Source organism: Mytilus edulis, chromosome 2 (genome assembly GCF_963676685.1).
Source record: "Mytilus edulis chromosome 2, xbMytEdul2.2, whole genome shotgun sequence".
In the NCBI taxonomy this organism is placed as follows: Eukaryota; Metazoa; Mollusca; class Bivalvia; order Mytilida; family Mytilidae; genus Mytilus; species Mytilus edulis.
This window is the reverse complement of record NC_092345.1, coordinates 94,107,376-94,120,262: the sequence shown is the minus strand read 5'-3', so window position 1 is coordinate 94,120,262 and position 12,887 is coordinate 94,107,376. Positions and strand designations below refer to the sequence as shown.

Here is a 12,887-nt window from a genome sequence, read left to right as displayed (position 1 = left end):
TTTGATGTATAAGCATGATAATGTAAAAATATAGAAGTAACCCCAGTTTCTTATAAACATACTTTTCATGGACTATGAAAATGATTATTTTTTCAGTGAATGATATATTTAAACTTGCATGATAATGACATTTATGAATAAGAAATAATCATAAAACATTAATTGTAGAGCAAAAACCATTAAGAATTCTGTTAAGGTTAATGAGGAACTCACTGCTGATGAATGGAAAAGAAGATATGAAAAAGAAAAAGAAAAGAATGGCAAATTGAAAACATGGGTTCAAAAATTAGAGGCAGAGCTTAAAGCTTGGAGAAGTGGTTTGTATTTATATTTTGTATAAAAAATCCTAGCTGCCACGAACCTTGTGAACTATCACTTTAATTTCAAATTGATTAAGTGAGAGAAAAAATGAAGAATGAATAAATGCTGTCAAATGATGTCCTGTTATTAATTTATAAGAGCAACAATTTCACTAAGTAATTAAATTAAACAAATAGATATATCTTTCAAACAAAACTCATCATAGTTTTAAAAATGAAATAAAGTTATGTTTAATGTATAAGATTGAAACCTTGAATCAGGTGGTGTCTTCAGTGTGTCTTTGTGTTTTAGGTCAGTCTGTAACATCAGAAGAACAAATAGATATGAAGGCTAGTATAACATCTATAGAATCTGAAGGATTAGAAGTTGCTCCAACTGTAATGGAATCTAGTATAGGAAATCTTAGTACCATAACAGAGGCTGAGAAGACACAATGGGACGGTGAAAGGATTAAATTATATGCACAATTAGATGAAAAGGTAAGATTTGTGTAACAAATTTAAAAATTGAAAATCTCATATTGGTAAGAATGATTTTGATATTACACTCCTGTGTATAATGCATTCATAAAAAGCTTCTTTACCTTCAAATTTTATCTAACTATAATTGATACCCTAACACAATCTTACCGTCATCAATGACAATAGGAACAAAATCTGGACACATTTTATAATTAGAGACTCGTTCATATCTGTTTCTTGAAAAAAAGGTTAACAATGGCCATGGTAACAGCATTTATATTTCATCAGGCAAATAATAATATTTTTTTTCGCTTAAGAACTTTCTCATCTTAAATAAATTAATGTTAGACTTATTATACCCCCGCTCCGCTTTAAAAAAGGGGGGGTATACTGTTTTACCTCTGTCTGTCAGTCCGTCCGTCCATCAGTCCGTCAGTCCATCAGTCCGTCAGTCAGTCCGTCCCATGAAACTTTCGTCACATTTTTCTCAGGAACTACACATCCACCCTTTCTGTAATTTGGTATCAACATTTATATATGTCAGCCATACCGTGTGATGCGTTTTCAGATTCATCACTTGACAACTTCCTGTTTACCGAACACTTGTCTGATTTTACACATGATAGCCAAGTTGAAAATTTTCGTCACATTTTTCTCAGGAACTACAATACAAGGATTTCTGAAATTTGGTTTCAGGATTTATATAAGTCAGCTACACCGTGTGATGCGTTTTCAGATTCATCACTCGACAACTTCCTGTTTACCGAACACTTGCATATTTTTACACTATTAATATTATCCACTTGCGGCGTGGGTATCATCAGTGAGCAGTAGCTCGCAGTTTCACTTGTTTTCTTCTGTTATGTAATTTTAAGTAAAGCACTTTTTTAGCTTGCTTTGTTGTATATCTCAATTTTAGCCAAATTTCATGTATTATCAAATCTACAAATGATATATAATATTGTGGCAATATTGGAATTAAGAGTTATTTATTAGCTCCCTTTTAAGTTTAAGCATATTTACATTTTTATATAATTACTATTGTTTACATGAAAACTTTCACCTGTGTGTATGTACACAATAACTTTACTCCTTTTCTAAACCGGTTATTAAAAGTTAAAGGTAAGATGGTGGTGCTTAAATTGCAAATCTTATTTCAAGAAAGTACCATTTGTTAACTCATTTTGATATTAATTATATACTGAATTCACATTTAATACATTGTCCAGAATTCATACTTTCCTCGAAGGTAACTATCAGTAGTCATTACAGCCATGCTGTTTACTATTACTGTTCTGGACCAATTCGTCTCTTAAATGTTTTGGCTTCATTTTGGGTTTAAACTTTAGGACTTGGGTATAAAATGGTTTAAATGATACAGTTTAAAATCCCTACTTAGAGTAAGACATTTCCCCCACTTTATTTAACTTCTGTATTGTTGTACAACTAACTGCCATAATATTAGAATATCTATTGTGTATTTTGGTATGAAATAAATATGATTATTGAGGTATTATTTCTTTAAGACTTCTTTTCCTAGAATGCTGGCTTATACTTGCCCAAATCATTATCCGGTCAAGTATTAGCTTTGTCCTCCCAGAGAATTGTCCGTTATGTCGGTTGTTGTAGACACTTGTCCCCTAGTGTGACAAGGTGTCCAGGGCAGAACTGGTCTTCATTGTTTATGTAAAGAACCTGGGTTTATTTGGTATTTCGTGGCTGCGCTGGCATTAAGTAAAAAGGTATCCGGAAAACGTTACTTTTACTTGAATGTTAGATCAGTCCGTTCACATTTTGGTGCCGTGACCATACAAATTGCCCTTAACATTTCTGTTATTTTGTAAAATGGCATATTCAATAGATTATGCAAGCGGTATAAGCCAGCATGATAAAGCAAAAATTGAGCATTCTGATAGATTTTCAGATAAAGATGAAGTTAAGTATAGACATGAAAAAGATTTCAATTTCAGTACTCCATTAAAATCATTTGTTACTTTATCTGAAACCTATGATGATTCTGTAAGGGATAAATCTATATTGAAACATCCAGATTATAAAGTAGATAGAAAATTTACTCCAAAAAGATACCAAGAACCACATTTTAGTAGGAGACCAAGTTATGAATTGTATGATGATAGGGATAGATTAAACAAGAACCAAGGATCAGATTATCCCCCAAACAAGAGATATGTTGATAAGGATACATTTTCAGAGGACTATCAATCCTTAAATAGGTATTCAACTGACAAATACCCCAGTTATGATTTAAATAGGCATGAAGGGGTTAAGCACACATCTTCTCTTGATAACTGGCCAAAACCTGTTACCTTACATGAAAAACGTATAGTAAGAAGAGAAAAAGAGCCTCAATCATTTGATGGCAAAACTATTGACTGGCAAGACTATTTGGTTCATTTTGAACAAGTTGCAGAATGGAATGAATGGAATGATTTAGAAAGAGCTAAACAAATTGTTATGAGTCTAAGAGGTCCTGCTCAGAAAATTTTGAGTACTTTAAGTAAACAAGACCTTGGAAATTATAATAAAATTAAAGAAAGTTTAAATAATAGATTTAATCCTAGAGAAAGAGAAGCCGCATATGTTTGCGAATTTGAAGCAAGAAGACATTCTAAAGACGAAACTGTTTCTGAGTATGGTCAAGCTTTAAGAAGGTTAGGTTACTTGGCTTTTCCAAATGAAAAACAAGATTCTGAAATGATGGAAAAAGTTCTTATAAATAAATTCATTAGAGGATTAAATAACTTGGATTTACAAAAGCATGTCCAGTTTCAACGTGCAAACACGTTGGATTCTGCAATTTCATACGCAATTGAATATGAAGCATTTATCAATCCTCAAAATAATATGAGAAAGCCAATGCTAACTAGCAATGAAGTCCCCATTCAAGCAATTAAGGATAATAAAAAGGAAAGTACAGAGTTATTAACTCTTGATCAAGTTGCTAAACTAATTGATGAAAAATTAAGTCAACTTAAACATGTTAATACAGAAACTGAAAATAGGAACGGATATTATCAAAATAGGCCTCCTAGGTTTAATAATAGGGGCAGAGGAAGGTATTATAGGAATCAAAACAGCACGACTGATAGAGTCTGCTATAAATGTAATGAGATAGGACACATTCAGTACTATTGTCCATTGAACAATCAGGGAAACGATTAAAAGCTGATTTAGAGGCCAATACTTCAGCTATTAAAAATTTAAAAAGGCCACAAACCAAAATTGAAAGTTTGATATCAGATCCAATTAAGAGAGTTCAAATAAATTTAGTGAATCAAAATTGTCTTTTTGCCTTTTGCAAAATTGATGAAATTGATGTTAAATTTCTTGTTGATACTGGATCACCAGTTTCTCTGATTTCTTTTGATACTTTTGAGAAATTAAAACTAAGTTCTCAGTTGATTAGCCTAGATAGTATATTAACAACTGCCAATGGCAATGTTTTAAGTGTTAAAGGCAAATGTATTTTGAATATAGCAATAGGTCCTTTATTAGTTAAACAAGAAGTTATTGTAGCTGATATAAAAGGGTCATCTGGGATCTTAGGAATGAATTTCTTTGAACAAAATGAAATTGACATTCAAATTAAAAGCCAATGCTTAAGTTTCAATGGTCAGAGTATTCCTCTTTTTAAAGAAAATAGTTCCCAGTGTTCACGAATTCAAATAGCTAGGCAAGTTTCAATTCCTGCAAATAGTGAAATGATTATTGAAGCTTCTAAAAGAGATTCATTTGTAGAAGGTATTGGCATTATTGAACCATTAGAATGTGTGAAAAGTAAAGGTCTTTTAGTGGCAAAAAGCCTAGTTGATACAGAAAATACAATTTACCTAGCTATCATGAACTTGAATTCAAAATCAGTTAAACTTAAACAAGGTGAACAGATTGCACACTTGATGACAATTGAACAAGTTTTTGATGAGGATAATGTTGAGTCACAAACAGATTCAAAATATAATGACATATCAGAACAAGTTAATACTGTAAAAGATGTTGACATGCCCGAGCATTTAAAATCTATGTTAGATAAAGTATCATCAGACTTAAAAGATGAAGAGAAGCAAAAACTGTCTTCACTTATACATGAGTATAGAGATATATTCGTTGGTCCTGATGGTTCTCTTGGGCGAACTGATAGAGTAAAACACTACATAGATACTGGTGATGCAAAACCTGTAAAGATATCTCCACGAAGAGTAGCTTTGAAACAGAGGGATGTTCTTGAAGAAGAATTGAAAAAAATGATTGACAAAAATTTAATTGAACCCAGTTGTAGTCCATGGGCAGCACCAGTGTGCCTTGGAAAGAAAAGGGATGGGTCTATTCGATTCTGTGTGGACTTTAGAAAATTAAATGAAAGAACAGTTAAAGACGCCTACCCTTTACCACGTATTGATGACACTCTTGATACCTTGAGCGGCGGAAAGTGGTTTTCATGCGTTGATTTAGCCAGTGGTTATTTTCAGGTAGAGGTTGCCGAAGAAGACAAATACAAAACTGCCTTTTCGACACATAAAGGCTTATATCAGTTTCTTGTAATGCCGATGGGTCTATGCAACTCTCCCGCTACATTTAGCCGGCTCATGAATCAGGTTTTGGGTAGTTTACAATGGCATCGTTGTCTTTGTTATCTGGATGACGTCATAATTTATGGAAAAGACTTTGAAACAGCTTTTGATAATTTGAAAACCGTATTTCAGTGTTTTAGAGAAGCAAATCTTAAACTGAAACCAAGTAAATGCTCGTTTTTTCAAACAGAAGTCAAATTTTTGGGACACATTGTCTCTGCAGAAGGCATTAAATGCGATTCAGAAAAGATTCAATCCGTTCAGAATTGGCACACACCATCAAATGTCAAAGAGTTACGAAGTTTTTTAGGCTTCGCGGGTTATTACCGCCGTTTCATACCAGATTTTGCAACTATCGCTCATCCTCTGAAACAGTTAACTCAAAAGAATAAATCATTCATTTGGGATGATAAATGTAAAATCGCGTTTGAGACGTTAAAAGAATGCTTAACAACTGCACCGACATTATCATTTCCAAGTGAAGATGGTGCTTACATACTAGATACAGATGCTAGTCAAACAGGAGTCGGAGCTGTTCTTTCGCAAATCCAGAATGGTGAGGAACATGTCATTGCATATTCCAGTCGAACTTTAAACAGAGCACAAAAGCAGTATTGTACCACAAAACGTGAACTGCTAGCGGTCATTATTTTCTTGTGCCAATTCAGACATTATTTATATGGCCAAAAATTTACTTTACGTACAGATCATGCGTCGCTCAAGTGGCTAAAAAATTTCAAAAACCCGGAAGGTATGATCGCGAGATGGATTTCTATCATAGACACATACGACATGGAAATTCAACACCGCAAGGGTTCATTGCATACAAACGCAGATGGTTTATCGCGCACACCAAAACAGAAATGTAAACGAATCAATTGTCCAGAATGTACCGAAATGAAAACAGATATAGAATATTTTGAAAATGTCAAAACTACGGATTGTATTGATGACCTGAATACCGTCAAGGATGGCCATGCCTCCTGCTTAAGTGTTCAATCAGTTATCAATGACACGGAAACTGACGGCGACACTGATAGCGTCAGAGGTTGTCTTGCGACCCATTTAGCTATCAGACCGGTCAATGTCAATACAGAAGAACTTAGTTTTGACATAACATCAAACTGGCTCAGTTATTGGTCGAATTCGCAATTAAGAGAAATGCAAGAGAATGACCAAAATATAAGTTTTATATTGAACAATTTGTTACAATCTGACGAAAAACCCAAAAAGTCTGAAATTCAAAACAAATCAAAAGAAACAAAAATTCTTTATGGGTTATGGGAATCCTTGACCATTCAGAATAACCTGTTATGTAAATTTTTTGAAAGAGAAAATCAGGGGCTGGTTTATCAATTTGTAGCTCCAGAACAGATACGAAATTTCATTTTTCAACAGTTACATTGTACAAAATATTCAGCTCATTTTGGAAGAGACAAAACTTTAGATCTCATAAAGAAAAGATTTTATTGGCCAAATATGTCAGATTCTATAAAGTTATGGATTAATAGTTGTGATCTTTGTGCTAAAGGGAAACCTGGACCAGGGAAAGGGAAATCACCTTTGAAATCCAGTGTTTCTACGTATCCTTTAGACAGAATAGCAATTGACATCATAGGTCCTTTGCCCATTACTACGGGTGGAAATGAATACATTATGGTAGTGGAAGATTATTTCACTAAATGGACAGAATCTTATGCAATACCAAATCACCAAGCTATTACAGTAGCTGACAAACTTGTTACAGAATTCATTTGCAGATTTGGTTGTCCATTCCAAATTCATACAGATCAAGGCCGAGAATTTGAATCTGTTCTATTTGCCGCAATTTGTGACAAATTAGGAATTGACAAAACTCGAACATGTCCATACAGACCCCAGTCTGACGGAATGGTTGAACGTTTCAATCAAACTTTACAATCAATTCTACGTTTATTTGTTAATGAACATAGAAATGATTGGGACGATCACATTCCATTTATTAACATGGCATACAGAGCCACTCAACATGCAAGCACAAAAATGTTCTCCAAATCTCTTGATGTTTGGACATGAATTAAGATGTCCAATTGATGTTATGTTTGGCTTACCTCAAGGATATAAAAGTATACCTTGTCCAATTGCATATGTTGAGTGGGTTCAAGGAGCTCTTAGAAATGCATTTCAGTTAGCACATACACAATCTGGTTTAAGTGCAAATAGACAAAAAGAAAATTATGATAAAAACTTGAAAATAAGAAGTTTTGAGGAAAACTCATTTGTTTGGAGATGGTATCCTCCAGAAGCAAATAAGAAACTTGGATTAGGCTGGACCGGTCCATACAAAGTTATTAAGAAAATCACTGATTTGACATACAGAATACAAAAAGACACAAGTACTAAACAATTAGTCGTACATGTAGATCATTTGACACCATACCGAGCTGCACATACTCCAACTATACAAGAGCATATCGTTACACCACACGAAAATGTACAAACGTTAACTCCACCAGTGACAACTCGCTTTGGTCGTGTTATTAAACCAAGACAAATATTTACTCTATAATTTTGTTTTATTGTTTCGCTCATTTACTTTTAGTACTTGTCTACATTACTGTTTGTGATGTTGTGAAAGGGCCCACACGCCATCATAAATGGTATTGTTAGAAGGTATGCATATATACATAATTTTTGTGTTTGTATATAATATATATAGGAATAATGAATATTTTTTCTTTACTGTAGATTTTTGCAGATTAAAGTCAGTGACATAGATATATATAAAAATATATATATATTACTGTGAAAAGATTTATTGAAAATAGACAAATTTATATGTTTATTAATTATATATTTTCAGAATGGAGTTACAATTACATGTGTGTGATAATGAATATAAAAGTTTTCAAAATGATCACTTGAGAGATTTATGGCCAGCTGTTGGGGCGTATTGTAATATAGAAGAATGTGGAAAAACCCAATTCTTCCGCTCATTTAACGAGTACAAGTCACACTTTGGTAGTGTACACAAAGAAAAGTTGACCTTATATACCTGTCAGATATGTGATTTGTCTAGAAGGAAATTACAGGTACTAAAGAAACATCTCGTTAAGGACCATAAATGCTCTGAAGATAGATATAGGTGTATAGAGGTTAATAATAAAAATTTCATTGACCCGAAGGATGTTTTGCCTTATCGAGTGGGAGACGTAAAGGAAAGGGAAGAAGCAAAACAATTGAGGGAGAAAGTTGAGGAAAGGAAGCGAAAAGCCAAGGAAGAGGCTCAAGAAACCCGTAAACAATATGTTGAGAAGGGGAAAAAACCAAAATTAGAGGACAAATACTATAATTCGAGGGACGAACATTTGAAATTTAATTTCGACAAGAATACTTTGACAAGGACAGTTATAAAAGCGAAGAAACATTAACGTTAAGTGACCAATTTTTGTTTATATTCCGTTTATATATTGATGGATATTTTGATGCATATTTTTTTTAATATTTTGATACATATTTATTGAACTTTTGTATACATATTTCTTGAACATTTTGATATATTTTTTTATATACATGTAACATTACGTTTACATATTTCTTCATTATTTTTGTTAGATAAAATGATGACATTTGATCTTTAAGTGGGGAGGAATGTGGCAATATTGGAATTAAGAGTTATTTATTAGCTCCCTTTTAAGTTTAAGCATATTTACATTTTTATATAATTACTATTGTTTACATGAAAACTTTCACCTGTGTGTATGTACACAATAACTTTACTCCTTTTCTAAACCGGTTATTAAAAGTTAAAGGTAAGATGGTGGTGCTTAAATTGCAAATCTTATTTCAAGAAAGTACCATTTGTTAACTCATTTTGATATTAATTATATACTGAATTCACATTTAATACATTGTCCAGAATTCATACTTTCCTCGAAGGTAACTATCAGTAGTCATTACAGCCATGCTGTTTACTATTACTGTTCTGGACCAATTCGTCTCTTAAATGTTTTGGCTTCATTTTGGGTTTAAACTTTAGGACTTGGGTATAAAATGGTTTAAATGATACAGTTTAAAATCCCTACTTAGAGTAAGACATTTCCCCCACTTTATTTAACTTCTGTATTGTTGTACAACTAACTGCCATAATATTAGAATATCTATTGTGTATTTTGGTATGAAATAAATATGATTATTGAGGTATTATTTCTTTAAGACTTCTTTTCCTAGAATGCTGGCTTATACTTGCCCAAATCATTATCCGGTCAAGTATTAGCTTTGTCCTCCCAGAGAATTGTCCGTTATGTCGGTTGTTGTAGACACTTGTCCCCTAGTGTGACAAGGTGTCCAGGGCAGAACTGGTCTTCATTGTTTATGTAAAGAACCTGGGTTTATTTGGTATTTCGTGGCTGCGCTGGCATTAAGTAAAAAGGTATCCGGAAAACGTTACTTTTACTTGAATGTTAGATCAGTCCGTTCACAATATATTTAAAAATTTCTTCCCACAATTGACATTATTTTGAAAAAGATGACAGATTTGTTACCTTACAGATGAAACAAATTGCTCTAAAGAACTTTCCCCGAAATGACATCGAGGTTTTACTCAGAATTACCATATAAATGGATTTTAATAAGATTTCATATAAACACATTAAATTAAAATATACTTTGAAATACGCAAATAACTTCTAGCTTCGTATATCATAGAAACGTAACTAAGTTGATTGTTGGGGTGTAGCTTTACAAAAGCGGCTTGGTAATTAAATAAAATCAATAGAGACACGTCCCATTAGTATAGAAAATCTCTGGAATGAATGAATCATACTAATATATACATATATTTAATCGAAACCAACATTAGATATATTTCATTTTTCCAGGATGATGAAATCAACAACACATCTCAAATGATAGAGAGATTGAAGGAACAAATGATGGAACAGGAAGAACTAATCAGCTCAGGAAAGAAAGACTATGATGTACTACAACAAGAGATGTCCCGTATACAGACTGATAATGAGTCTGCTAAGGATGAGGTGAAAGAGGTTCTCCAAGCTTTGGAGGAACTTGCTATGAATTATGATCAGAAATCCCAAGAAGTTGATGCTAAAAACATTGAAAATGAAGCACTAGCTGAAGAACTTAGCAAGAAAACAGTAAGTGTTAAACAGTATAGCCAGTTCTCTTATCTAACCACGAAAGGAGAATATCACGTCTTATATCAACAATTCTTTTTCCTCAATGTGGTTACACATACATTGACATTTCAAGAAAAGAGTCCATTACAGCATTTTCAACCATTCAACAGATATTATACTCATCAGGTTATATAATAGACACAAATATTTTCTTTCAATTTCTGATATTTAAAATTGTCATGTTGTTGAATAATAAGAATTATATCTTACATTTAATTTGGTTTTATAGCTTAATACCAGTTTTATATATACTGTTTTTGTTTATCCTTTAGAATTCCTTGAATGCCCTACAGTCAGACTATGATTCCACCAAAGATTCTGTAAGTCATCAGAAGAAACGTATGGCTGACATGATGTCTGGATTGTTGAAAGATCTTGGAGATATTGGCGAGATTGTAGGAGGAGGTGATTCTAAGGTATAAACTAGAAAGTTTTAAGTCATTCAAATATGAATATATCTGTTGATTACAAACAGAAGTTTTATACAGTCGATTGCACTTTATTGCATACGGCTTAATAGCATAATTCGGTTTATTGCATAGTTTTCTCCTGCACAAAACCATTTCCCATTCATCTAATGTTAAATTGTCCAGTGATATTCATAGCTCTACAAGGGGCCATTGGGTTTATTGCATAAAAAATAATCCCTGTCTAGATATGCTTAGTTAAAACTGACCAGATTTTATACATCAATCATTTATTTCTAATATTTTATATAAAGAGAATTTACTTTTAATTATTATATTTTCTCACTTTCAACACTTGTGTCCAGCAAATAACCCATACAGGGCCCCATTACTGCTTTGCATATACAAAACTAAAGAGGTGTTACTTCACTGTCCAACCGCATTTCAATGGCAAAACATTACACATCTATTGTTAAAATAATTATAAACTGTGAAGTATTGTTTAAAAGTTTATTTTAATCAAAGCATAAAAATATACATAATTTTGTACATATGTGTCATAGAAACAAATCTATTTTTAGAACAGTTTATAATCGTATCCCAGGTCAAGGAAAGTTGGAACGCAAATAAACTATTATTACACCTTAAAACCCTACTGTAAATTCAGATATTTTGTGTGCATTAATTATTGCGATTGGTGAACAAAAGACATATAGTGCGAGATTAGTAATTGTGATATCAGGAATTGCTCGATACAAATTAGGCAAGTTTTATTTTTACTAAACATGTCACGTCTCAATTTTGAGTAATAATAAAAACATTGCAAAAGTTTCTTAATTTACAGTATTTGTAAAAAGTGAGACGATAATAATAGATCATAGTCAATAAAACTGTAGAGTTTTATCTGTATTTGAGCCATTATTATAACTAGAATGAAGTTAATAAATCAGTATAATTTTTATCTGTTTTTCAGTCATTATTAGGAACATCTGAGAAGTTAGAAGAAGAGTTTACAGTAGCCAGGTTATACATCAGTAGGATGAAGTCTGAAGTTAAATCATTAGTCACTAGATCACAGAACTTTGAGACAAGCAGTACTGAGGTCAACAAGAAGTTAGAGACAGCTGTTAAAGAACTGTCTGACTGTCAACTAACTATACAACAGGTTAATATTCTAAGTAATTTAATCAACTAACTATACAACAGGTTAATATTCTAAGTAATTTAATCAACTAACTATACAACAGGTTAATATTCTAAGTAATTTAATCAACTTTTAATCAACTAACTATACAACAGGTTAATATTCTAAGTAATTTAATCAACTAACTATACAACAGGTTAATATTCTAAGTAATTTAATCAACTAACTATACAACAGGTTAATATTCTAAGTAATTTAATCAACTTTTAATCAACTAACTATACAACAGGTTAATATTCTAAGTAATTTAATCAACTAACTATACAACAGGTTAATATTCTAAGTAATTTAATCAACTAACTATACAACAGGTTAATATTCTAAGTAATTTAATCAACTAACTGTACAACAGGTTAATATTCCAGGTTATTATTCTAAGTAATTTAATCAACTAACTATACAACAGGTTAATATTCTAAGTAATTTAATCAACTAACTATACAACAGGTTAATATTCTAAGTAATTTAATCAACTAACTGTACAACAGGTTAATATTCTAAGTAATTTAATCAACTAACTATACAACAGGTTAATATTCTAAGTAATTTAAGTAATTTAATCAACTAACTATACAACAGGTTAATATTCTAAGTAATTTAATCAACTAACTATACAACAGGTTAATATTCTAGTAATTTAATCAACTAACTATACAACAGGTTAATATTCTAAGTAATTTAATCAACTAACTATACAACAGGTTAATATTCTAAGTAATTTAATCAAC

At 32.0% G+C, this 12,887-nt stretch overlaps 1 protein-coding gene across 1 annotated transcript in view; it reads left to right on the top strand.

Moving 5' to 3' along the window:
* LOC139513510 (kinesin heavy chain-like) overlaps positions 1 to 12,887 on the top strand; it is a 43,649-nt gene that overhangs the window by 18,092 nt on the left and 12,670 nt on the right. The window contains exons 11-15 of the mRNA XM_071302099.1: positions 169 to 317; positions 613 to 800; positions 10,231 to 10,506; positions 10,821 to 10,964; positions 11,929 to 12,120. Of these exons, the coding sequence (XP_071158200.1) occupies positions 169 to 317; positions 613 to 800; positions 10,231 to 10,506; positions 10,821 to 10,964; positions 11,929 to 12,120 (949 nt within the window). The remainder of the gene's footprint in view (positions 1 to 168; positions 318 to 612; positions 801 to 10,230; positions 10,507 to 10,820; positions 10,965 to 11,928; positions 12,121 to 12,887) is intronic.